Here is a 26,664-nt window from a genome sequence, read left to right as displayed (position 1 = left end):
CGGGCTCCAGGGTGCGTGGACTCTGTAGTTTGCGGCACTCGGGCTCTCTAGCTGAGGTGTGCGGGCTTAGCTGCCCCACTGCATGTGGGATCTTAGTTCCCCAAAAAGGGATCGAACCCGCGTCCCCTGCATTGGAAGGTGGATTCTTTATCACTGGACCACCAGAGAAGTCCCTCAACAGTGTCTTTTGATTATCTACTAGGGTTGTTCCATTATCCAGCTCCTATTCGCTATTTTGCAAACAAAGCAGCTTTTCTTTATATGTAATTCAAGTCAGATGCTACAAAGTCATATACTTACAGGTCTGTTAAATACACTGGTTCTTTAACACTTCAACTAGCTAATACACCAAAGAGTTAGATCCCAATCTACCATTTCCTTTGAATTCCTCCACAGATCATCAGTGCTATGCTCTTTAAACAAGAGTTTATTACATAGACGTGATCTCCACAGAGATTACATTTGTCAATGGAAACAAAATTAAAACAGTTTTACAATACCAGCTGAAGAATACAAAGATACTGTGACACATGGTAACTAGACTTACCATGGTAATCATTTTGAAACTACAGAAATATCAATATATTTATCAATATTACTGTGTTGTGCACCTGGAACTAACATAGTGTTGAAAGTCAACTGTACTTCAAAAACAAACAAACAAACTCATAGAAAAAGAGATTAATCTGTGGTTACCAGAGGCAGGGTTGAGGAGAGGATGAACTAGATGAAGGTAGTCAAAAGGTACAAACTTCCAGTTATAAGTACTAGGGATGTAATGTACAACATAATATAATTAGCACGGCTGTATGTTATATAAGAAAGTTGCTAAGAGAGTAAATCCTAAGAGTTCTCATCACAAGGAAAAATCATTTTTTTCTATTTCTTTAATTTTATGAGATGATGGACGCCCACTAAACTTAGTGTGCTCATCATTTCATGATGTATGTAAGTGAAACCATTATGCTGTACACCTTAAGTTTATATAGTGCTGTATGTGAAGTATTTCTCAATAAAACTGGAAGAAAAAGGAAAAAAAAAGGATACAAAGACACTATAACCAGACTAAGTCTGAGAGCCAAGGCACACTAAAAAAAAAAACGCATTTCAAAATTGATACTTATCATTCTTGTGTATTTCTCATCTCAAGGTCAATGCTTAGCAACTATGTCCATTAATGAGTACTCACTTATAGGGTTAATTTACAGTAGATTTTCATTTATTTATTTATTTATGGCTGCATTGGGTCTTCGTTGCTGTGCTTGGGCTTTCTTTAGTTGCGGTGAGCAGGGGCTATTCTTCGTTGCAGTGCGCGGGCTTACGGTGGTGGCTTCTCTTGTTGCAGAACACGGGCTCTAGGTACGCGGGCTTCAGTAGTTGTGGCTCTTGGGCTCTGGAGTTGCTCCACGGCATGTGGAATCTTCCCGGACCAGGGCTTGAACCCGTGTCCCCTGCACTGGCAGGCAGATTCTTAACCAATGCACCACCAGGGAAGCCCTTTACAGTAGCTTTTATCCAAAGATAAAACCTCGTAGTCTTCTCATAGCTTAATTTTAATAATGTCAGTCTCATGCACTGACCCTAATTTCAACTTCCTCAGTCAAGAGCTAATAATAATTTTGGGGGACTTCCCTGGTGGTCCAGTGGTTAAGAATCCGCCTTCAGCAGTGGTTAAGAATCTGCCTGCCAATGCAGGGGACACGGGTTCGAGCCCTGGTCTGGGAAGATCCCACATGCCGCGGAGCAACTAAGCCCGTGAGCCACAACAACTGAGCCTGCGCGTCTGGAGCCTGTGCTCCGCAACGGGAGAGGCCACGACAGTGAGAGGCCCGCGCACCGCGATGAAGAGTGGCCCCCGCTTGCCGCAACTAGAGAAAGGCCTCGCACAGAAACGAAGACCCAACACAGCCAAAAATAAATAAATTAATTAAAAAAAAAAAAAAGAATCTGCCTTCCGATGCAGGGGACGTGGGTTCGATACCTGGTCGGGAAACTAAGATCTCACATGCTGTGGAGCAACTAAGCCCATGCGCCTCAACTAGAGAGCCCAAGTGCCGCAAACTACAGAGTCCACACGCTCTGGAGCCCGCGCACCACAACTAGGAACAGAAAACCCACATGCCACACCTAGAGAGAAGCCCGCGCACTGCAACGAAGAGCCTGAGTGCTGCAACGAAGACCCGACACAGCCAAAAATAAAAATAAATAAATAAATAAAATAAAACATTAAAAGAAAGAGCTAATAATAATTTTTAGTAACTGTAATGAACCATAAAAGAAAACCCAAACCTTAGAGCATCAATATGACACCAATTAAAACCAATTATGTACTAAACCTATCATCAACCCAGTATGTTAAAAACTTTAATTTTCAAAACATATAGGCCAAATCTCATGAAATCTAAATTTAAGGGAGAAATCCAAACTTTTACACTGCACTCTTATTGCAACAAACTGCTTGACAAGAGTGGCTTAGGCTGGTGATCTCATATAGGGATTTTTGCTGCAACCATATCTGCTGTATGTAATGATATCTAACATACAGAAAAACGCATCTTTCTGCTAAAGAGGGAGTGCAATATAAGAGAATGTATACATATTTTACAATTAGCATACTATTTGTTTCTAACTGGATACTCAAAAGTTTACTCTATTAAATTGTTCAAATACTTTCAGTGAAATCTTAAAGTACTAGCAAACTCCTTCCTTATCTACATAAAGCAAAGATAAAACAAGTTTCCATTAAAGAGCTCATTAATGAAACCAATCTAATAAAAAAAGTTTATTTCTATAATTATGAGATAGATACAACCAACTAATTTTACACCAGGCTATATTCGACATTGTGAAGAACAGAACCATATGATACAAACAATTTTTACTCCTAAGGATTTTATAATTAGTCAAAGAAACAAAACTAAGAAAATGTAGCAATAATTGATAAGGATATCACATGGTATACTACAGATAACTTTTTCAAAATGTATTCTCCTCTTGGAGGTGTTTCAAGCTGCCTCAAGAACAAGAAAAAAGGCAAAGCATCAATTCCATTTTTATTCATTTTATATGAGGGCTTAAGGTAAGGGAAAAAAAAATCCTGATGCCAGGAACAAAATTTAAAACCATTAGAAAAAAATACATATGGTGTAGGAGTCCCTGTAAGAAAGCTGAACTATATTTCCATATTGTTTAAAAATAAAATATAAATGTAGATTTTAAAGGGTTCACAACATAAATAGAACATTAAAGATAAAGGATGGTGGAGGGGGATTAATGAGAGGACAAAAGTGAGTGAAAGGCTAAAGATATCATTCACTTGTATATTGTTTCAATGACACTTGCTCCTGTAAGGAATGTAGATGGTTTAGAGTCCCAATCCCAACTCTATCAATAATTATATAGCATTAAGTAATTTACAGTAGTTTTTTGAGACTCAAAACAAACATATGTAGCTGATACAGGTATCAAAAAAACCAAAAATGCTTAGAGCCCTTTTAATAATGTTAAATATCAAGAAACAGAACATTAACTGTAATAACGTATAAAAGAAGTTCAGGGAACAAAGACCAGTAACTGTAAACATTTACATACAGAAAACATTCTACATACAGAGAACATAATTAGAATTAGCTCTGATATACATCTAAAGTGTTATGTTAAATGGTGATGTCTTTATCTATTCACAAACCAGAAATAATAATCTTTGCTTTTGGCTACCTGAAAAGTTAAGTTTCAGCTTTTAGAAGGGTGCCATTGACAACGTTTGAGTAAAGTTTTAAGATTTCTTAGAATTCTAATATAAGTAGGAGATACATAACAATACCACCTAAATATTTTAACTGACATCATCACCTAAGGAAGCTACCGCCATCACTTTGTTTTAAAGAAAATCCTATAAGATTATCATTTAACCTAGTTTAAATTTTAAGTTACGAAGTCAGGATTACAGTACTCAAAGAAAAAAACCATAACCAATTATTTGTCAAATACTATGTGCCTACTATACTCCCGGCATTATGCTAGGTACTAAATAGACACCAAACAGAAAAGGTCCGTGCAATAACAGGGTTTACCTTTTGGCACACAGTTTTTTCCATTTAAAGGATGAGAATAGGCTAGCACAAAGGTATATGAAGAGACCTTCATGAAAACACAGATGGAGGATGGATTCCTTCTTTGTTCAAGTATAGACCAATGTGCTCAACCTTTTATCTGATTCTACATCCTTCCCTTGTGCAACCCACTCCCTTCAATAAATCTTTCTGTAAACACTGAGTATCTTCTATGTGATGAAGGGGAGGGTCAAGGAGGGAGGACAAGCACCATTCAAAATTACTGACATAAAACAAAAACAAAAACAGAATAAAGCAATTGTTTCTCCTTAATAACCTCACCCCAAGGACCTAAAATGGTGTGTTGTTAGTTGCATAGTTTTAGTAGCCAGTTCCAAAAACTCTACATTCCTTTACAAAGTGTCTGGGTATCTACCAGTCACATGATTATCCCTACTTATGATGGCAGCAAAATACAGATGGATATCCAAAAAAATAATAATAGCTACTCTTTGAAAAAAATCAATTTTTTCCCCCATCATACAATAGGCAGAATTATTTACAAACTGGAAAGATTTTAGCAAAGAGCTGAAGAACACTTACTTCTGTTCCAATTCCAGGTTGCATGCCAGAGTACACACTGTCTGGTGGAGGACCACCATACTTCCTCTGTCCTGTGGTTACATCCAGGGTATAACCAGTCCTCTCAAGCAAGGCCTAAAGATAATTATACATAATTATTTATAGTTGAATATTAAATATCATATACACACAAATCAAAATATAAATCTTTTCCAAAAGGTTCCCTAACATCTTAGGTTATGTATTTTAGTTAGGGGAAAAAAATCACAAAGTTCACACTGGTTCCTCTCACACGGGTTGACTTTTACTTCTCCTTTCCATACACTTAATGGAAGGAGTTGCAGGCAAGTTAAGTCTCCAAGCACACATCACATTTTTGTTATGAGAACAGAAAAAAGGGGAAAGGATTACTAAAACTTTGACATAAGCTGACCCCAGGCTACCTATTCATACTTATGTACCACAGTATTCCTCATTTTGCACCCCCTCTATGTCAATTAGATTTTTTCCTTATTTGCTCCCTTTACATAGCATACTTACATCCAGTGACTCTTTTCAAATGAAATGTTCTCTATCCCCTTTAAAGAACATTATGGAAAGGTTGTATTAATTCCAGTGAGGATGCTGGCATTAAAGGATCTCAAAGTGATTTGAGTGTCCATATCATACTGGCAATAATAAATTCATAATACAACTAACAAAAAAAAAGTTCTCTATCCTTAAAAAAATCAAGTCCTAGCTCTTTTATGCAGCTTCTCTAATTTACTATTTCTCACATCGTCCTACTCTTTCCACTGTACTCAAATAACTTAACCTTTATTTTGTTTAATCCTGTTGTTTTGTACTCCTACTATACCATAAGCTCCGTAAAAACCAGACCATTTCTCATACAGCACAGACTCAAAACATCTGGCAATTACCAAATGAATATACTCTCAGGTTTCAAAAAACAAACTATGTTTCCTGATTTCCAACCTCCCTCACAACATTATATTAGGTATTAAGAGGAATCATAGAAAAGATAATGTCCTTGCCCTTAAGGGTTTGTGTTCATATGAAAGGCCTACAGAACAAAGACACATGGAAAAAAAGAAATGGAATCTACCTAGAAAGGAGAATTTTACACTTCAGGTTTTTAAAATCACAGCATGTCAGAGCAGCAAGAGACTTCAGACATCACCAAGTTCAATATTTTCCAAAAATATCTCTGGAGGAACCCCGGGATTCCAGTTACCTTAGATTCTCCATTCTTCTACCTTTGACTATTTTAACCACAGAAATACACGTAATATAGAATACACACAAAACATATTACATATTATACATTACTTGTATAATATGTAATATACTCATATTACATATATAATATGCATCTTCTCAAGAGCAAATAGCCAGCTTTAGGGAAATAATACAGATCTATCCAATGAACAGCAATAAGTTTTTTAAAAAACAACCATTACAGCAAATAGAGTTTTCATCTATTAGTTAAAAGATATAAGAATGGGATTGTGCCATTTTACAGATGAGGGAAAAAAGGTACAAAGGAGCTTTATATAAGCTAGTTACATGATAAAAACTATGTTATATTTCTTGTCTAAAACATAGAATTGTACAAACTTCAACATTAAATAAATTAACTATTTCAAACCCAAAAGTCCATCACTGCAGCAAAACATCAATATCCATTTAATTCTTTTACTAAAAGCCCTATATTCACCTTTTAGTTTATCTAAATAATAATAGTAATAATAATAATGGCTCATAGTTACACTGTTCTCGCTACATTCCAGGCATTACTCTAAGCACTTTACCTATCTTAATTCCTTTAACCTTCACACTTCATGAGGTAGGTACTATTACTGTTCCCAGTTTACAAACAAAGAAACTGAAGTAAATAAAAACTGAGAAGGAGGAAAGCAGTTATTAAAACACCTCTTCAGCAAGAGAAAAGACACAAAATACTTGGAAAGAAACTGAAGAGACATGATTGAATCAATCTAAAAAACTATTATTGGAAGTATCAATAAATATGTCATTCATAGCCAAAAGAACAAGGAATAAGGGAGAGTATGTTTAGGAATTTTCACCAAACATATAATTAAATGTCTGCCCCCAAAATTCTTCTTACTTTATTTTCCCTAAATTATCTCATTTCCAAACATTAGTTTTTCTTTTTCTTTTTTTTTTACGTGCAATAAAAGCTGTTTCTAGGAAACATGAAAAGAAGCATTTGATCTCATAATTAAATTTAATTTCATTACAACTATCCAAGTCAAGTTTTACCTTGATCTTTGCTTCATCGGGTCCCTTTGTAGACTCTTGCACCTTGCTCCCCTGTTTCTCCCTTTGCCTGTAGGTCTTCATAACTCCACATAAAAATGCACTTTTGTTCTAGAACAGCCAAGTAATTCAATGAAAAAGAATCACCAGGAATTGATGAAGGGTCAAATACATAATTAACTTTAAATTTCAGAAGACCAGAATTTTAACAAAATATTTACTCATTTATTCACTCAACAAATATTTGCAGAGTGGTTGTTACATGCCAAACTGGAGCAGACAGCAGTTAAGACACACAAGACCTCTAGGGAGTTTACCTGCTACACTGGCACAACAGTCTTCCATTGGTTGATATTTAAATGTATCTGGGCTATTTTGCCAGGTATCCTGAATCTATTCCTCCCACCAACATTATTTCCCTCCAAGATAATAAAACAGGATCACATAATCCAAAAATATTACAAAGGAGTGGGGGACTTTTACTTTATGCTTGTGTTTCTGAAAACTCTCTGCCATGTAGATCTTTTTTTCTTTAAGCTAATTTTTTAAAAGAAGCAGAGGTAGTCAGAAACAAAAATACCACTCCTCCACAGGAAAAAAAGTAACAGTAAAATAATTTCAGATCATTAGTTGTTCAAAGACATTTCTGAATAATGACCTTACCTGAACATGTGATAAGTCACTTTCCTTGAACTGCTGTAGTACAGACAGAGCTCCTTCTTCATTAAATTCCCTGAGAGCATCAATGGCTCTTTCATCAAGATCGACATAAGCTACCAATCCTAAAAATTAAATTGAAAAGGGGTAACATTATTGCAACAAAGGGGAAAATCTAAACTGTGTTATCAGTGTTTAATCAAGAATTGTTATATTCAATACTATCACTAACTAAATTTTCATTTAACTATATGCATATAGGCAGCTATACAAATACTATACAGAAAGGTCAAGAGTACAAGTATGAAAACAAAAGATAAAATGTCAACACTTGTAAACATAAATTTCAATCCCCATATTCCCCAAAAAACCAAAAAAATCCTAACCCCATTTCCCACTCCCCAAAACGTTTAAGTTCCGGAACTTAAATCTGATGTACACACTGTACTACAGATTAAGCATTAATATAACAAGTTATGTTAGGGTGATTAAAAACACACTGTATTTCCCAAGGAGCAACCTTCAAATTACATGCACTGTTGGAGTTATTGCTAACCACACAAGAAGTGGGGAAAAAAATAAGAGAGAACCTCTTTTACTAAATAATTTTTTCCACTCTCCAAAAAGTGTCACAGGTTTTCCCTCCTTAACACCTAAGATAAAATGAAATTCATCTGTTTATCTGAACATCTATTTTGCTGCAGTCAGAATGTGGAAAGGCATAATTTTAAACTTTTCTATAAATGCCAGTGCAGCTTGATTAATCAATTCTGAAAGTCATATTTTAAGGCATTTTTCTGTTCTTCAGAAGTGTCACAATGAGATTTTAAAAGATGCTGTGGCATTCACAACACTGTCAACAATGACAATTTTTGCAAATGGCATTAAAAGGACTTTACTGTGGACTTAACGAGCAAACTATACAGAAAATATATGCACTGCATTCTATATATATACAGTATATTTAACTGCACACAGAACATTTACTAAGTTTAAGTATAATTTCTTAAGTTTGTTAAATTTTATATTTCTCAATATATTTCAGAATTGATCCAAAGTAAAATGGAAATATTTGGCAGATTAAAACCCCCAAATCCATATGAACTAACATCAAAAGTGACTCCATTTTGGTAAAGCCAAAAAGAACTTTACTCCATAATATATACTGTCACTTGCGAAGTTACTTTTAAAAAAATGTTGCCATGATTTAAGAGCTCAAAATGAGCATGCCTAAATAATTGGAGTTTCCTTACTTGAATATTCCATATCACCACCTAAAGCCACAACTCAGGATACCCATCAGTCCGTTCTGTCAATCCAACCCTACACCCAAACCATCGGCCTCTTACTAGTAACAGAACACTCTACAAGAGAGTATCTCAAAGCAGATCACTGCCAATTCTCTATGGCAGAATGTCACAGAAAGTTCCTGAGGACTGATTTTCAAATGGGACCATCACCCAGGAGTCATTTTGAGAAGTCATTTTAATGTCTAAAATTATCTTGAGCTTCTCAGATTAAAAAAAAAAAAAAATGTTTTAAGGACAAAAAAACCCCAGAAATTTGTTACTACGGTACTTAAGACACATTTGTGAGACAGTTCAATTCTCTCTCCCAGAATCTGGATAGGCACACAAAACACAGAGGAAGAAAGTTTCCATCTATGGTCCCAAAGGGGGAGGACACATTTATTTATGAACAACACTTCCTAAGGGGATATATTTCTCTCCCTCTTTAGAACTTCAAACCACTTACAACCACCATATTAAAATGTTCAAATTTCCTTAAGCACTTAAGCATGGGACTCCTAGATTTAAAAAAAAAAAAAAAAAGAAAGAAAAAAAAAAAAGCAGCTGTTACAAACCAAACACTTCCAAATTACTGAGAGTTGGGGATTTCTGTCTGTTAGAAACTAGACAGGCCACAAACTCTCAAGGAGTCTGACATTTATTATCATTTCAGACAATACACTCTAACTAGTCCTCTTATTATGCCACCTAATCAGACCTAAGCTGTTTTAACAATCACTTTAAGAAGCTAAAGTAGAAAAGTAAAAGCAAAATGATGACTGATTTAGATTAAGAAAAAATGTAAAATTTGATATGCTGAAACATATATATTAATTGATGGTAAATCTAAGACAAATTGATGTACTGTTCTGAAACAACTAAGACTGCATATTCAACACTAAGAAGGCTTGGAAATAATGAAATAAGAATATCAAAGTCAAACCCAATATGCCCTCAATGAAGGGAAAGTAACATTCAGCTCTATATAGATCAGAAACAATAATATTTAACCTTAAAAAAAGTCTATAAAATTCAAAGTGGTTTGCCCTCACTTTCATAACCAGTCAGAAACAAGAAATGTATATTATACCTGTCTGAAATATTTCATCAAGTCTTTCTGCCACCTTCTGTGGGAGGCCTGCCTCTATCAGTGTCTTGTAGTGTTCTGTGTGAGTTACACTGGAAGTATCCATTGGTTCTTCCTCTTCTTTTAACTGTACCGCATTACCATTCACCTGATTAGCCATTTTATTATGCTGCTGGAAAAAATTCAGGAGCTATATTACATTAAGCCAGAAATAACTAGTTTGTAGGACAATGCATGATTTATCTAAACTAATTTGTATACATGCTGCTAATAACTTCTATCAAAATATTATTTTATGATGCCTTTTCTGATGTATCTGACCTAAATTTGCATAATAATTCTGTAAAACCATGGAAAATGTACATGGAAGTGTTATTTAAGGAACTTCATGTACACTAGGTTAAATAAAGCCTTGAATTTACTTAAGGTAGAATCACTGATTAACAAAAGCAGCTGTTGTGTCCTGACGAGCTTATCAACAAATCACCACAAAATCCTAAAAAGCCCCTCAAGCTCTCAATTCTTACACAGTTTTAAAAAGTTTGGTTTAAAAACAGAATGAACACCCACAGACAACTTAAGGTTCAAGGACTTTCAAATTTTCCTAGCTCTGCTTCAAATCCAAGATAGGTGTGAAATAAATGCCCTGCTGTCTCTAGTTCAACATTCTGGTGATTTGGGTTTTCTCCGCCTCACTTAAAACAAAACAAAAAACACAACTTGACATTAATTTTTGTTCTAAAATTAATTTGCTATTCCCATTCACAGATTTAAAAGAAAAAATGACCAGGTTTAAAAGCTAAATGATTGTTTTAAGTCCACATAAAATAAAAAGTGAGCTATAGTTAAGGTTGCTTCTTAAAAAAAAAAAATCATGAGTGTATACTGAATTTTTCATATCAGTAAAATAAACCTAAAAAACATATTTTAGAACGGATAACTAATTCCTTCCAAATAGTTTCAACAAACATTACCTAATTAGGATAAACTTAGGTCAGATGTCTCAGATTAACCTACCCAAATCATTTTGGGTGTTCAACCTGTATGTAATGCTGAAATGGATCAACTCCCCGAAGAGAGAGATTAAATAATAAAACCATACAAGGCCAGTCTCTATACTACCTCTTCAAAAGACGGAATTAAAGTTAAAGTGCATTTGTCTGTGGTGAAATTATAATGTGATGAAGATAATAAGCACCAGAATAAAGACATTGCAACGAATACTGAAATAAAGGACATGAAGGTGGATTTCAAGGAAAAGCCTACTTTTCTTGATGAAACTCAAGATACCTAGTCAGCTATAAAGAAAATACAAGTTTCCTAAAAAGCACTAAAACCCATACGTAAGATAACCACACCTCCAGACTGCTTATCAAAACACTGTGCAAATGCACCAGGTACAGTTTTCCGACTTAAAACAACTTCATTTCAAAGTCCACCGATATTTAGCTGAAGTTAATGAAAAAGGGAAGAAGACCGAGAAGGAGGTAATACAGCGTAGGAAGAGAGCAGAAAGGGTTACTTTGAAAATGGGATAAACAATATCATGACTTATGATTACAAAACATTATTAAGACTTAGTAACCCTCTAATGTCTATACAGACGCAGACTCCGTGGTTAATCGCTGGGTGGATAAATGTTTCTCAAGGCAAGCCTCAAATTCTGATGAACTTGCAAAAACGAAAACATTCAAAACTGGCACTTTTCATCAAGAAACTACTTATAGTGTAAGATGAATAGTTTACTGATAAATACAACCTACTTCTATAAAGATGCATCCTAAAGTCCAAAACATCTTTGTGAACATAGAGTTTTCCATGCTCCCCCACCCCCAAATACGACCATAAGATCATCAGAACTCAAAAGTTCTCCGTATCACAAGACCCTTGCAGTATTGCACCTTGGAATACTATTAGTCACGGAAAGAAAGCAAATTTTTAACAGAAAAGTTCAACGAACATCTGTTAAGGTGGTATTTTTTTTAAGTATGTGTAAAGCAAAAAGACAAGTTGCATATTAAGCACAAGACAGAAATATTTATGACTACCATTCATTGCAAAGGCTCTCTACAAGTTGATTCTGAAATTGTTTGAAATTTACCAAAAAAAGTCTGTAAACTTTAACAACAACAAAAAAGTACAACTATTAGAGTCCAGAAAATAAAACCTTTCGGATCAAGGAACAAGCTCTCTTCAAGCCAAATACAATGTGCTCATTTAAAAAAAGACTTTCATGTCATATGAGACCATTTAAAACTCTTGTGTGTATTCAATATGATGCCACACAGCCAAACCATATTTCTGGATGCAGCAAATACACTAATGTGACTTAAGTCATTTGATCTAAACTTTTTTGCGAAAAGTAGAAATTTAAATAAGGGCTGCTGGGAGATTTGGGAAGTCTGACACTAGCCCCTCTCTGATTTTTTCTGAACATCTCGTGAAAATTCTTCACATTTAAGAGACCGGCTTTAAAAGAACCAACGCAATGAAGACTAATGGTTATCTCATGGCTTAGGAGTGTCAAGCCCTTAACCTACAACTGACTCATGAGACATAAATTCAGCCTCCGGAGGACAGCAAAAATCTGAAACAGGTAGTGTGAAAGGACTGAACCCTTCAAGAGCCCCGTGGCTTCAAGTTTTAAATTTTGGCAATTACGGTTTCTACCGCAGAAAAAAAAGAATCGCCTTTCCAATTTCGTGCGCCTATGACAGTCTTAGAATTAGGTATCTCAGGCGCCGCTCGAAGGCTAAGTTTCATGGCCTCTAGTAGTCATTTTTTCCTTCAAATCTCGACTCGCAGCATGCAGAATGGGGGAGGGGAGGGAGGCTTCCTACACAAACCAGCCTTTTGGCCTCTGCTTCACACAAAAGTTTTCTCCCGGCTCAGGTCACCCGGGGTTTGCATCCCGCCCTCTGCCCACCCCCTCCCCGTGCCGGTCCGGATCATCAACACATCCCACTCGTGGCTAGGCCGGATGAGACGGGAGCGAGACGGCTCCGGCGGGGAGAGGCAATGGGGCCGCGGGCGCCCCAAGCCGCCGGCCCGGCCCGGCCGCGTGGAGCAGCGGGCGGAGGCGGGAAAAGCGCGCCCGGACCGGCAGCCTGCGCGGAGGGCGCCAGGCCGGCCGGACCGGGGGCCGGGGGTTGGAGGGGCGGGGGGAGGATGAGCGAAGGCGAGGAGGCGCCTCGGCTGGGCCAGGCCCTCAACTGAGCGGCCGGACGAGGCTGAAGCCACCACCAGCCCATCCCCACCCCCACCCCGGGGCCTCGGAACGAAAACGAAACTGGGGACAAGGCGCCGTGCCCCGGCCGGGCCCAGTAGGGTCGGATCGGGGCTCCCGGCCCCTCCCCCCGCGGGCCGGCGCGAGACTCACCGGGGCAGAGCTGGGGCCGGAGGCCGGGCCCGTGAGAATCAGCGCGAGGCGCTTTGAAAACGACTAGAAATGGCGCGCGCGCCACCCCCTCCCCCCCTCATGGACAGAGACGCGATCCCGGCAGCACGCGGGGTTTCCCGGAACTGCTTCCAGGGACTCCGACCGGCCGGGCAATCACCGCGCGCGGCGGCCTGAGGAGCAGCTCAGATGACCAATAGTAGCGAGAAGAGGCGCACCACGCCGGACGACTTGGGAGCCAATCGATGAAGCCGTCGGCTGAGCCAATGAGGGAACTCAGCGCCGCCGGCTGGGGCGCCTCCGGGGCGGGGGCAGGAACACAAAGGGGTCTGTGGCGAAGCCTCGGGTGGAGGCGAGGCTACGGTGCTCCAGTCCCAGGGTGCCGAGGCTCCTCCCTCTTCGTCTGCCGCCGGCGCGAGGCCGAAAAAGTAGGCCGCCTCCGGAGCCCCGCCCCCTACCGTGCGCACCGGCTTGTTCGGCCGCGGCCCTCCCGCCCCTTGGCTGGCGCCACAGCGCCGGTAATCCCCCCGGGAGCCGCCGCCGCCGGCGTTCGCCCCAGACACGCCCACCGCCACGCGGTCCGGCCTCCCTCTAGGTCGTCTTTTGGGCTCTAGTTAGAACGCGGTTTAAGGATTTGGCTCGTCTGTTTTGTTGGAGAATTTCTTCGTGTAGAAAGTCGTCCCTTGGAACGCTCGGAAAGCTGACTCCCGGGCTCCCTTCCACACATCGTTGGGAGCAGCTCAGAATGTGAGGGAAATCGCTGAAGTGGGCGTTTCTCAAGAGCAATGTTACCTACAAATGACAGAGCAGAGACCTTTCTTCACGGGGTTTGGAGCTAATGAATATTCACAAGGTAGATAGGGCAGATGTATGCATCTATGAAACCAAAGGAGCCGTGCAAGGAAAAGGGCTCATTCCCAAAGGAGACTAATTCCCGTTATTCCTAAGCATTTCTCACCTTCCATCCCTTACTGGCTTGTTCCCTGTCTTGCCTTAGTCCAAACCTATCTCATCCCACGGCCCTTCCTTCCCGACCCCATCTCCACTGCCCCATCCCTCTCGGGAAGTGGAGGAAGCCAAGCGGTGGTCTGCAAGATTTCCAGATAACTTCGAGGATCGTTTAAATTTCCCAGAAGCTATCAACCAAAAATTAATTATGGAAAACCTATGTGCCCGGTACTGGGCTAAACGTCACGGTGAATCCAACTTTTGTACTATGGGGTGTGAAACTTATACAAATGCTGGGATCCTTTAGAAAAATAATATAAAATGATGAATACAAATTTAGGAACAGAGTCTTGGAAGGGCATGGTAAAGGGACTTTGAAGCTTAACCTTTATTTGCTTCACATAAATCTGCTTCTAGCTCGAGGGTTCTTAACCTGTTTTGTGCCATTCGACAGTCTGGTAAAAGCTATGGATCTTTTAGGTTTTTAAATGCGTAAAATACGTAGCATTACAAAAGTTGAAATAGAATCAGGAAATACATTTTTAAAACTCTTGTGACATAGTAATCTTTTTCTTTAAATATTAAATATCAAGATTGTGAAGCAGGTCAAAGAACTATTGAAATGTAAGCAATGAGGAGATATTTCAAGAAATCCCACAACTATAATGTGTATGAAAATATCTGTGATTCCTATTGGTGACAGAGTGAAAAGTACTGCTAATTCTCTGGTTTGTTGCCTACATTCACAATGGGGAAAATGCTTAATTTTGGCAGTATATTAGTGAAAATAAAGTTATTTTTTTCCCTTCCAAGTTGAAGGGCCAGTGAATTCCATTCAGAGATTCTTTCAAGTCCATTTAACACAGGATAAGAACCCCTGGACTGGATACTGTAATTAAAGTGATTCTATCACCCAATATTTTCTGAGATAATATTTCAAATATTCACCCATATGGTCCTCCTAAGTATACTCCACCTTTTCAGACCATATATCTTGATTTTTTTGATTTGGAAAATATGGTCATCTGAGCTTTGCATTTCAAAAACAATTGTGTGTGTGTGCATTCGTGAATGCAATATTATACAGTTATTTGTTGTACACCCTCTACATATAAATCACTGTGTTGAAAGCAGGAAATATAAAATGAATAAAACAATCTCTGTCCTCTGAGAGCTTACATTCTAGCTGACAAGTCAGGACAAGTATACAAATAGATATAATAAAAATGAGTTGCTAGGGAGAGCTCCAGCTATGTCTCTTTTTTTTTTTTTTTTTTTTTTATTTATTTTTGGCTGTGTTGGATCTTCGTTTCTGTGCGAGGGCTTTCTCTCGTTGCGGCAAGCGGGGGCCACTCTTCATCGCGGTGCGCGGGCCTCTCACTATCGCAGCCTCTCTTATTGAGGAGCACAGGCTCCAGACGCGCAGGCTCAGTAGTTGTGGCACACGGGCCTAGTTGCTCCGCGGCATGTGGGATCTTCCCAGACCAGGGCTCGAACCCGCGTGCCCTGCGTCCCCTGCATTAGCAGGCAAATTCTCAACCACTGCGCCACCAGGGAAGCCCCAGCTATATCTCTTAACCTTTTTTTTTTTTTTTTTTTTTTTACTAGCTGTACGTTTTTAGTAGATGTTCTTTATTACTTTGAAGAACTTCCCTTTTATTCCTAATTTGTTGAGAGTTTTTTAGAATGGATGTTGGATTTTCCCAAATGTTTTTTGTCTATTGATCATGTGGTTTTTGTCCTTTATTAGTACAGTAAATGATTTTGGATTTTAAACAAATCTTGTATCCAATTTGTTTTTGAGCTTCTTAGATGTGTAGATTAGTGTTTTCTATTAATTTGGGGATTTTTTTTGGCCATTATTATTTTTTCTTCTTTTTTTTATTTTTATACAGCAGGTTCTTATTAGTCATCAATTTTATACACATCACTGTATACATGTCAATCCCAATCGCCCAATTCAGCACACCCCCACCCCCACCCCCCCGGCTTTCCCCCCTTGGTGTCCATACGTTTGTTCTCTACATCTGTGTCTCTATTTCTGCCCTGCAGACTGGTTCATCTGTACCATTTTTCTAGGTTCCACATATATGCATTAATATATGATATTTGTTTTTCTCTTTCTGACTTACTTCACTCTGTATGACAGTCTCTAGATCCATCCATATCTCAACAAATGACCCAATTTCATTCCTTTTTATGGCTGAGTAATATTCCATTGTATATATGTACCACATCTTCTTTATCCATTCGTCTGTCGATGGGCATTTAGGTTGCTTCCATGACCTGGCTATTGTAAATAGCGCTGCAATGAACATTGGGGTGCATGTGTCTTTTTGAATTGTGGTTTTCTCTGGGTATATGCCCAGTAGTGGGATTGCTGGATCATCTGGTAATTTTATTCTTAGTTTTTTAAGGAACCTCCATACTGTTCTCCATGGTGGCTGTATCAGTTTACATTCGCACCAACAGTGCAAGAGGGTTCCCTTTTCTCCACACCCTCTCCAGCATTTGTTGTTTGTAGATTTTCTGATGAAGCCCATTCTAACTGGTGTGAGGTGATACCTGATTGTAGTTTTGATTTGCATTTCTCTAATAATTAGTGATGTTGAGTAGCTTTTCATGTGCTTCTTGGCCATCTGTATGTCTTCTTTGGAGAAATGTCTATTTAGGTCTGCTGCCCATTTTTGGATTGGGTTGTTTGTTTTTTAATATCAAGCTGCATGAGCTGTTTATATATTTTGGAGATTAATCCTTTGTCCGTTGATTTGTTTGCAAATATTTTCTCCCATTCTGAGGGTTGTCTTTTCGTCTTGTTTATGGTTTCCTTTGCTGTGCAAAAGCTTTTAAGTTTCATTAGGTCCCATTTGTTTATTTTTGTTTTTATTTCCACTACTCTAGGAGGTGGTTCAAAAAAGATCTTGCTGTGATTTATGTCAAAGAGTGTTCTTCCTATGTTTTCCTCTAAGAGTTTTATAGTGTCCGGTCTTACATTTAGGTCTAGAATCCATTTTGAGTTTATTTTTGTGTATGGTGTTAGGGAGTGTTCTAATTTCATTCTTTTACATGTAGCTGTCCAGTTTTCCCAGCACCACTTATTGAAGAGACTGTCTTTTCTCCATTGTATATCTTTGCCTCCTTTGTCATAGACTAGTTGACCATAGGTGCGTGGGTTTATCCCTGGGCTTTCTATCCTGTTCCGTTGACCTATATTTCTGTTTTTTGTGCCAGTACCATACTGTCTTGATTACTATAGCTTTGTAGTATAGTCTGAAGTCAGGGAGTCTGATTCCTCCAGCTCCGTTTTTTTCCCTCAAGACTGCTTTGGCTATTCGGGGTCTTTTGTGTCTCCATACAAATTTTAAGATTTTTTGTTCTAGTTCCGTAAAAAGTGCCATTGGTAATTTGATAGGGATTGCATTAAATCTGTAGATTGCTTTGGGTAGTATAGTCATTTTCACAATATTGATTCTTCCAATCCAAGAACATGGTATATCTCTCCATCTGCTTTTATCATCTTTAATTTCTTTCATCAGTGTCTTATAGTTTTCATTGTCATTTGTCGCTAGGTATTTTTTGATTTCCTCTTTGATTTCTTCAGTGATCTCTTGGTTATTTGGTAGCGTAGTGTTTAGCCTCCATGTGTTTGTGTTTTTTACGTTTTTTCCCCCTGTAATTCATTTCTAATCTCATAGCGTTGTGGTCAGAAAAGATGCTTGATATGATTTCAATTTTCTTAAATTTACTGAGGCTTGATTTGTGACCCAAGATGTGATCTATCCTGGAGAATGTTCCATGCGCACTTGAGAAGAAAGTGTAATCTGCTGATTTTGGATGGAATGTCCTATAAATATCAATTAAATCTATCTGGTCTATTGTGTCATTTAAAGCTTCTGTTTCCTTATTTATTTTCATTTTGGATGATCTGTCCATTGGTGTAAGTGAGGTGTTAAAGTCCCCCACTATTATTGTGTTACTGTCGATTTCCTCTTTTACAGCTGTTAGCAGTTGCCTTATGTATTGAGGTGCTCCTATGTTGGGTGCATATATATTTATAATTGTTATATCTTCTTCTTGGATTGATCCCTTGATCATTATGTAGTGTCCTTCCTTGTCTCTTGTAACATACTTTATTTTAAAGTCTATTTTATCTGATATGAGTATTGCTACTCCAGCTTTCTTTTGATTTCCATTCGCATGGAATATCTTTTTCCATCCCCTCACTTTCAGTCTGTATGTGTCCCTAGGTCTGAAGCGGGTCTCTTGTAGACAGCATATATATGGGTCTTGTTTTTGTATCCATTCAGCAAGCCTGTGTCTTTTGGTTGGAGCATTTAATCCATTCACGTTTAAGGTAATTATCGATATGTATGTTCCTATGACCATTTTCTTAATTGTTTTGGGTTTGTTTTTGAAGGTCCTTTTCTTCTCTTGTGTTTCCCACTTAGAGAAGTTCCTTTAGCATTTGTTGTAGACCTGGTTTGGTGGTGCTGAATTCTCTTAGCTTTTGCTTGTCTGTAAAGCTTTTGATTTCTCCATCGAATCTGAATGAGATCCTTGCCGGGTAGAGTAATCTTGGTTGTAGATTCTTCCCTTTCATCACTTTAAATATGTCATGCCACTCCCTTCTGGCTTGTAGAGTTTCTGCTGAGAAATCAGCTGTTAACCTTATGGGAGTTCCCTTGTATGTTATTTGTCGTTTTTCCCTTGCTGCTTTCAATAATTTTTCTTTGTCTTTAGTTTTTGCCAATTTGATTACTGTGTGTCTCGGTGTGTTTCTCCTTGGGTTTATCCTGTATGGGACTCGCTGCGCTTCCTGGACTTGGGTGGCTATTTCCTTCCCCATGTTAGGGAAGTTTTCGACTATAATCTCTTCAGATATTTTCTCGGGTCCTTTCTCTCTCTCTTCTCCTTCTGGGACCTGTATAATGTGAATGTTGTTGCATTTAATGTTGTCCCAGAGGTCTCTTAGGCTGTCTCCATTTCTTTTCTTTTTTTTTTTTCTTTATTCTGTTCTGCAGCAGTGAATTCCACCATTCTGTCTTCCAGGTCACTTATCCGTTCTTCTGCCTCAGTTATTCTGCTATTGATTCCTTCTAGTGTAGTTTTCATTTCAGTTATTGTATTGTTCATCTCTGTTTGTTTGTTCTTTAATTCTTCTAGGTCTCTGTTAAACATTTCTTGCATCTTCTCGGTCTTTGCCTCCATTGTTTTTCCGAGGTCCTGAATTATTTTCACTATCATTATTCTGAATTCTTTTTCTGGAAGGTTGCCTATCTCCACTTCATTTAGTTGTTTTTCTGGGGTTTTATCTTGTTCCTTCATCTGGTATATAGCCCTCTGCCTTTTCATCTTGTCTATCTTTCTGTGAATGTGGTTTTTGTTCCACAGGCTGCAGGATTGTAGTTCTTCTTCCTTCTGCTGTCTGCCCTCTGGTGGATGAGGCTATCTAAGAGGCTTGTGCAGGTTTCCTGATGGGAGGGACTGGTGGTGGGTAGCTATCTCTAACCTTTTAAGATGAGGTAACACAGCACAGCGAGAGTCCACAGCCCTGCCCTGTGACAGACCAAATCTGTGGTCTGACTGGTATGTCAATGAACAATATGCTTTTGCTTCTTAAAACAATTACAGGGCACCAGAATATTCAAACTGAAGCTTTGACTTTTACCACTTACAACCTGAACTAACAAAGAATGTTTAAAATTACCAAACCTTTTTATTGGATCCTTAGATTAATCTTCATCTTGCTTGTCCCTTTCATGATTCTAAAAGAAACAGTCTATTCCTCAGACTCCAAACAAGATTACATCAATTCAGCCTCTTCAAAATGCCTTCACTTGCTACTAACAAGGTTAAGCCATCCCAGACACAGTTCAAAGTCACACGCTAGGGAAAGGAAAAAAGAAATAATATAGAGGGACTTCCCTGGTGGTCCAGTGGTAAAGGATCTGCCTTACAATGCAGGGGACGCAGGTTCGATCCCTGGTCAGGGAACAAAGATTCCACACGCTGCGGGCCAATTAAGCCCGCGTGCCACAACTACTGAGCTCACACGCCTCAACTAGAGCCTGCGTGCGGTAAACTACAGAGTCCACGTGCTCTGGAACCCACGCGCCACAACTAGAGAAGAGAAAACCTGCACGCCACAACTAGAGAGAAGCCCGCACTGCAAGGAAAGATCCTGCATGCCTCAGCGAAGATCCCGCGTGCTGCAACTAAGACCCAACGCAGCCAAAAATAAAATAAATAAATAAATAATAAATGTCTTTATTTACCATTTTCCAAAATGGTAGTGCTCCAATCAAGACTGGCCAGAGCTGAACACTGTCTCTCATTTTTACCTCCTAGGATTATGCTTCTTTTAAAAAATAAATTGCCATATGGGTGGCTTGCAATAGCTTGTAGTCAACTTACCCCAAGGCCCGCTTTATCATCATTTTTGCGTGCCTGCTTTATCATCATTTTTGCATTTTTTCTTTTGAAGATTATCCTAGCTGGCCCAATGAGTTCTCTTCTAATTCTCAAATTCATCAAGCTGTTTTAAAATAGAAAGAGTGTTTCTTCATCTTAGTGACACAACGTTTTAAACAATAATCACTACCATTTATGGAGCTCTTACTATGTTCCAGTGTTTTACAAATGCTGTTGCTGATCCTCTCATGAAATCTTAAAGGCTAGTAATATTATCCCATTTTATTGAAGAAACAAGGCTCAGGGAGGTTAAAACATTTGCTCAAAGCCACACAGGCGAACAAAGACTCAAACCGAGTTTTGAGCTACTTCATCAAGCTCCTTTTCTTTTTTTTTTTTTTCCCCTTTTCAATTAAAGTCTTAGTATTGGCAGATTCTTCATTTGTAGAGGTAGACATTTTTACCAGTCAAAAAGCCATCATTGTCAATCTGATGAATAAGTTAGAAAATACTGTTTAGAGCCCAAAGCAAACTGTGATATAAGATAATGAGAACATTTTCCTTATGTGCTTTGCAAATTGGCTTTGCAATGCAGTTTGGACATGTTCTGAGAAATGACAGTATCTAAGAACAAAACTGTGGCCTCACAAGGTCTCAACATTGAGCAACAACCGTTTGGGTAGCTTTGTTAGAAAAGAAAACATCCCATGGAGATTATACCTACATAGACTTCATAATACTAGTTAACGTTTTAAAGCATTTGCCATGCTATATCATTTAATGCTCACAATATATGAGGCAAGTACCAAAAGGTATCATCTCCCTTTTGCAGATGAAGAAACTAATTCCCAGGTCAGAGTTGAGACTCAGACTCTGATGTAACTCCAAATTCCAGTCTCATAATCATTATGGTACACAGCCAGAAGAGATGAATGAAACCCAATAAAGTTAAACTTTTGTCTTTTTAAGCCTTCATATTTCCAAACCTGAAGTTGGTAGTCTCCGAATTTGAAATTATTTTTGTCCTTTTTTAAAAAATGAGTTCTCTGCTCTCCTTGGGTTCTGTTGAGGGAATATAGAAAAAGTGGCGGGGGGGAAAGTGAAAAGAAAGTTAGCAAAATGAGCTCTCCTTTCCAACCTTCCATTTCCTCAATCAAACTCAGGAAAACAAGAATTGGACTTCCCTGGTGGCGCAGTGGTTAAGAATCCACCTGCCAACGCAGGGGACAGGGGTTCGAGCCCTGGTATGGGAAGATCCCACATGCTGCGGAGCAACTAAGCCCGTGAGCCACAACTACTGAGCCTGTGCTCTAGAGCCCATGTGCCACAACTACTGAAGCCTGCAAGCCTAGAGCCCGTGCTCCACAATGAGAAGCCACCGAAATGAGAAGCCCGCCCACCAGAACGAAGAGTAGCCCCCGCTCACGGCAACTAGAGAAAGCCCACGCGCAGCAACGGAGACCCAACGCAGCCAAAAATAAATAAATAAATTTAATTTTAAAAAAATAGAAAGAAAGAAAACAAGAATCAGGAATTCCCTGATGGTCCAGTGATTAGGACTCCACGCTTCCACTGCAGAGGGCAGGGGTTTGATCCCTGGTTGGGGAACTAAGATCCCGCATAACACGTGGTGTGGCAACAACAACAACAAAAAAAAAGAATCAACTTTCAAGTTCAATTAGGTTTGTTAAGTCCAATTTAACAGTGATGAACACTTGGTCTTTGGAAGAATTTAACATCACATTTTCCCGCTTAGCAACAGCAGGATTCCCTGGAGACTCACCATCAGCACCTTGGTGCATCTACCCACTAACACTGAACTCTGCAGCCGTTAAAGAGACTGGCACAGGCGGTGGCAGCAGCTGCCACCTAAATTCCAGAAATCAAATTCTAGGAGACTGTTGAACATAATATTTGGTCCATTGAGTTTTAATTATTTTAAGGCTTCCCTATAGGCAGACAGAAGAATTATGTGTGACAAACCTTAGGAAGTGTTACTGTAAGCTTTTAACCAAAATCCAGTAGAATTCTACGATTATTACCCATATACCAATATACATGTTATACTGTTACACAAATCAGATTTAATAGGGATTGTGAGTCCTGCTCCCTCAGTATAACTTACTTATGTTTGTTTTGTTTTGAAAGTGCAATAAAATAGTAAGAATTGATTATAGACTACGTGTGTATAACTAAATTTTCATTACTTTTAAGTTAAAATAACCATTAGAGGAAGCGGGAAAGTGCTCTCTGATTATCATTAATATTAACAATAATATAATACCTATGCTTGCATGGAGTTTTTCCATTTACAAAGAGTTTCAAATACAGTATCTCACTAGACATCTGCTACATTTAGACATCTTGAAATATGTCACACGTCCTTTGCCCTCTGACCCTCCTCTCCTGATTTTTCTCTGGGTTCTGTAATACTCCTCTCCTCTGCCCATCATTACCTATTGGTGCTCCCAGGATTCCATCCTTGATGTTGTTCTCACACTCAATCAGGGCCACCCCATTCACTTGCATGGTTTTCACTGCTCATTTCCATACTCACTATTCCCATTTCTTTATCCACAAGCCCATTTGGGGTCCTGAGCTCTGGACTCATATTTTCAACTACCTGCTGGGCATATGAACATGTGTTTGGATGTAACAGGTGCTTCAAACTCCTCAACAAGTCTCTAAAGATGGTTTTTATCTCCCACCATTTGCCCCCTTCCTCCCTGACCTCCACCTACCCCAGTCTGGTTCCTCCAGTATGCCAACCGCTGCCTAGCACCTTACATTTGCTCTTTGGTAAATTAAGTACTTAGAACACTTTCCTCCAGATATCCTGACAGCTCCTTCAGAACTCTGCTCTAATGTCACCCCTTTAGAGAGTCTTGACCATCCTCTCTAAAATAGCAGTCCCCCTTCACTCCCCTTCCCTTACTCTATTTTTCTTTATTGTACTCGTTACCACCTGATGTTATGTATACCTTTGTTGGTTGTCCACCTCCCCCACAGAATACAAGTTCAACAAGGGCAGAGTCTTTGCCTCATTCATTTCTATGCCAGGTACATTGTTGGTGCTCAACAAATTTTTGTTAAATGACTTAACTAACTTCTATCCTTTATACCCACCCCAGATTCCTCCTCTTTGTGTGTTTTGGTTCCATCCATAGCATACTCATCCATCCAACAAATTACTCACCTCAGGAATCTGGATATCATAGGTTCTGACTCCTTATAAGTCACTGGTAAAAACAGTTGATAGTATGCCTGGAGGCTAGGACTAGGAGTTGAGCAAGAGTACAAATAAGGGACTTCCCTGGTGGTACAGTGTTTAAGACTCCACGCTTCCAATGCAGGGGTGCAGGTTTGATCCCTGGTCTGGAAACTAACATCCCACATGCAGCATGGCCAAAAAAAAATACAGATGAAAGCTTGCCCCCTTCTTTTCCTGTTCTGGCTTCGTCCTATTCCAGGAGGGCCCTCAGGTCCACGTGTGGCTGCAGGTCCAATCTCTGTCCATCCTCCCAAACCAAGGGCTATGGGTACACACATGGAGATTGGTTTGCCCTCAAGAGAACAAACTTGGGGAAGAGGCTTGAAGTGGACTGTCTGGGCAAAGGATTCCAAGGTCCTAGATAGTTGAGGTTTGTGATCTAGAAGGGGAGGGAGGAGTATGAGCTCTAGATGGGCACATCCCCTTGGCCTAGTGGGTAAAGGTGCAACTTTAAAGTGCAGGGCTCAGGGAGATGGCCCTGTTGCTCTGGTATAATGGCAGTACTACCTGGGCTAAAATCCGAACTCCAATAGAGTGGACATAACCAAATGAGGGTGAAGTCTAGAAAGCATTCTTCTTCCCTCCCTTGCCTAAAAACCAAAGATTGAAGTCTTGTAACTCAAGAACTATCAATATGGAGATTTAGAAAAGGAAATCTTGGGTAAAAATCCTATTAGAAAACAGAACTTCATCAAAATTTAAAACTTTGGTTCTTTGGGGTTTTTTTTTTAATATAAATGTATTTATTTATTTATCTTTGGCTGTGTTGGGTCTTTGTTGCTGCACATGGGCTTCCTCTAGTTGTGGGGAGTGGGGGCTACTCTTCGTTGTGGTGCGCAGGCTTCTCATCACGGTGGCTTCTCTTGTTGCAGAGCATGGGCTCTAGGTGCACGGGCTTCAGTAGTTGTGGCACGTGGGCTCAGTAGTTGTGGCTCACGGGCTCTAGAGCGCAGGCTCCGTAGTTGTGGTGCACGGGCTTAGTTGCTCCACAGCATGTGGGATCTTCCTGGACCAGGGCTCGAACCCATGTCCCCTGCATTGGCAGGCGTATTCTTAACCACTGTGCCACCAGGGAAGTCCCAAAACTTTGGTTCTTTGAAAGGCACTGTTAAGGGAATGGAAAGCCAAAGACTAGGAAAAATACTTGCAAATCATATCTGATAAAAGGACTTGTAAGCAAAATAAAGAACTCTCAAACAAAAGATCCAAAACTTTCATTAGATTCTCAAAGGAATCTGAATCCTCCTGAAAATATTAACAACTATTGGCTTATGTGCTCAGCTTGGAGAATTCAGAGGTTGACCAACAGCCAAAACTGCAGCTGGGAGCTTAGAATCCTGCCCAAGCTTCCTGTATTGAGAGCTTGCCTTGTAAACATGTCACCAAAGTTGCCATGATGTCTAATCCTAGATAACCCTCCAAAGATGACAATGATTCAAGTACTGGAGCATGAGGGGCCGGTGACTTTATCCCAGCTTTACCTTGGGAGGGGGTGTCTTAGTTGGGCCACATTGCCTTTAGGTGCCTTTTTCCTCTTGCATTAGGCCTCACCAGATATGCAATGAGAGAATATCTACCGTTTCTACAGAATTTCTTTTACGAATAGCTTGTGCAGTGACAAATCAGAAATGAAGTCACCAGTCCTGATGAAGGGAATGAAGTTTATACATATTCTCCTCTCATTTATCCAAGAAATATTTGTTGCCTGCCTACTCTAAGTCAAATATTTTGCTAGGGGCTGAAGATACAATGATGAGCAAGACACAGTGATTTCTTCAAGGATATCAAAGTCTAATGGAGGAGATGAAAAAGTGAACAGGCAATTACAAAATGAATAAAGTGCTTCCAGTGGGATAATCCCAGGCAACACTGAACACGGGATCGGGAAAGGTTCCCTAGAACAAGTTAGGTATGAGACCTGAAGGATGAGGAGGAGTTGACCAGAAGAGTGGAGAGAAAGAGGTGCAGCTTGAAGAGCGTTTCAAGTACAGGGAAAGTGCAGAGAACTGAAGCTGACGAGGGCAGCAGAGGCCAGATCTTGATGACCTACATCACACTGTATGCTGCTGGCAATGGAAAGCATGAGAAAGTTTTGCACAGAAGAATGGCCTGAAGGGATTTGCCCTTCAGAAAGATCATTCTAGCTGCAGCAAGGGAGAATAGATGGAAGGGGGTTGAAAATAGATGAGACTCATTAAGAGGTTGTTTCAGTAAGCAGGATGTGGCTTGCTGATGGTCTGAATAACTGCAGCTAATATTTTGAGCCCCATTATTTAATTTAATCTTTGCAACTCTGTGAGATGGATATAATTACCCCCATTTTACAGATGGGCAATCCAAGGAACAGAGAAGCTAAGTAACTTGCCCAAGGTCACATGATAAGTGGTGGCAGTACAGAGAGCAGGTAGACAGATTTGAGAACTATTTAGGAGGTGGTATGTCATAAGACTAATTATTCAACTAATTTTCATTATTGATTTTGGGAAGGTGGCTAAAGGAGAAGCTTTCAAGTATGATATGCAAGTTTCTAGCTTGGATGACTAGGCCATGACTGAGTTAGGAAATACGTGAGAAGCAGGTGAGGGGGGATGGTGATAGAACAAAGTGGTAAATTCAGTTTGGGGTCTGCCTGGGTAATTTCCAAGTGGAGACATCTACAGGGCAGCCGCAGGGGCTGGTGTGAAATTCAA

General features: G+C 39.5%; 1 protein-coding gene across 6 annotated transcripts in view; it reads right to left on the bottom strand.

The window, feature by feature from the left end:
• Window positions 1-14,707, bottom strand: part of HNRNPR (heterogeneous nuclear ribonucleoprotein R) — a 35,146-nt gene extending 20,439 nt beyond the window's left edge. Inside the window, exons 1-5 of one of the 6 annotated variants that reach the window (XM_082392772.1) lie at window positions 13,327-14,707; window positions 9,951-10,119; window positions 7,578-7,696; window positions 6,918-7,025; window positions 4,656-4,769 (exon numbers count right to left, since the gene is read on the bottom strand). In XM_082392772.1, the coding sequence (XP_082248898.1) occupies window positions 4,656-4,769; window positions 6,918-7,025; window positions 7,578-7,696; window positions 9,951-10,107 (498 nt within the window). In that variant the 5' untranslated portion in view covers window positions 10,108-10,119; window positions 13,327-14,707. The remainder of the gene's footprint in view (window positions 1-4,655; window positions 4,770-6,917; window positions 7,026-7,577; window positions 7,697-9,950; window positions 10,120-13,326) is intronic. The other 5 variants (XM_082392771.1, XM_082392773.1, XM_082392774.1 and 2 more) reach the window with 5 other exon arrangements.
• Between the last annotated feature and the right edge of the window lie 11,957 nt (window positions 14,708-26,664).

This window comes from Balaenoptera borealis (assembly GCF_965194805.1).
Source record: "Balaenoptera borealis genome assembly, chromosome: 1".
Lineage (NCBI taxonomy): Eukaryota > Metazoa > Chordata > Mammalia > Artiodactyla > Balaenopteridae > Balaenoptera > Balaenoptera borealis.
The sequence above is the reverse complement of the archived record's forward strand: the minus strand, read 5'-3'. Positions and strand labels throughout refer to the sequence as shown.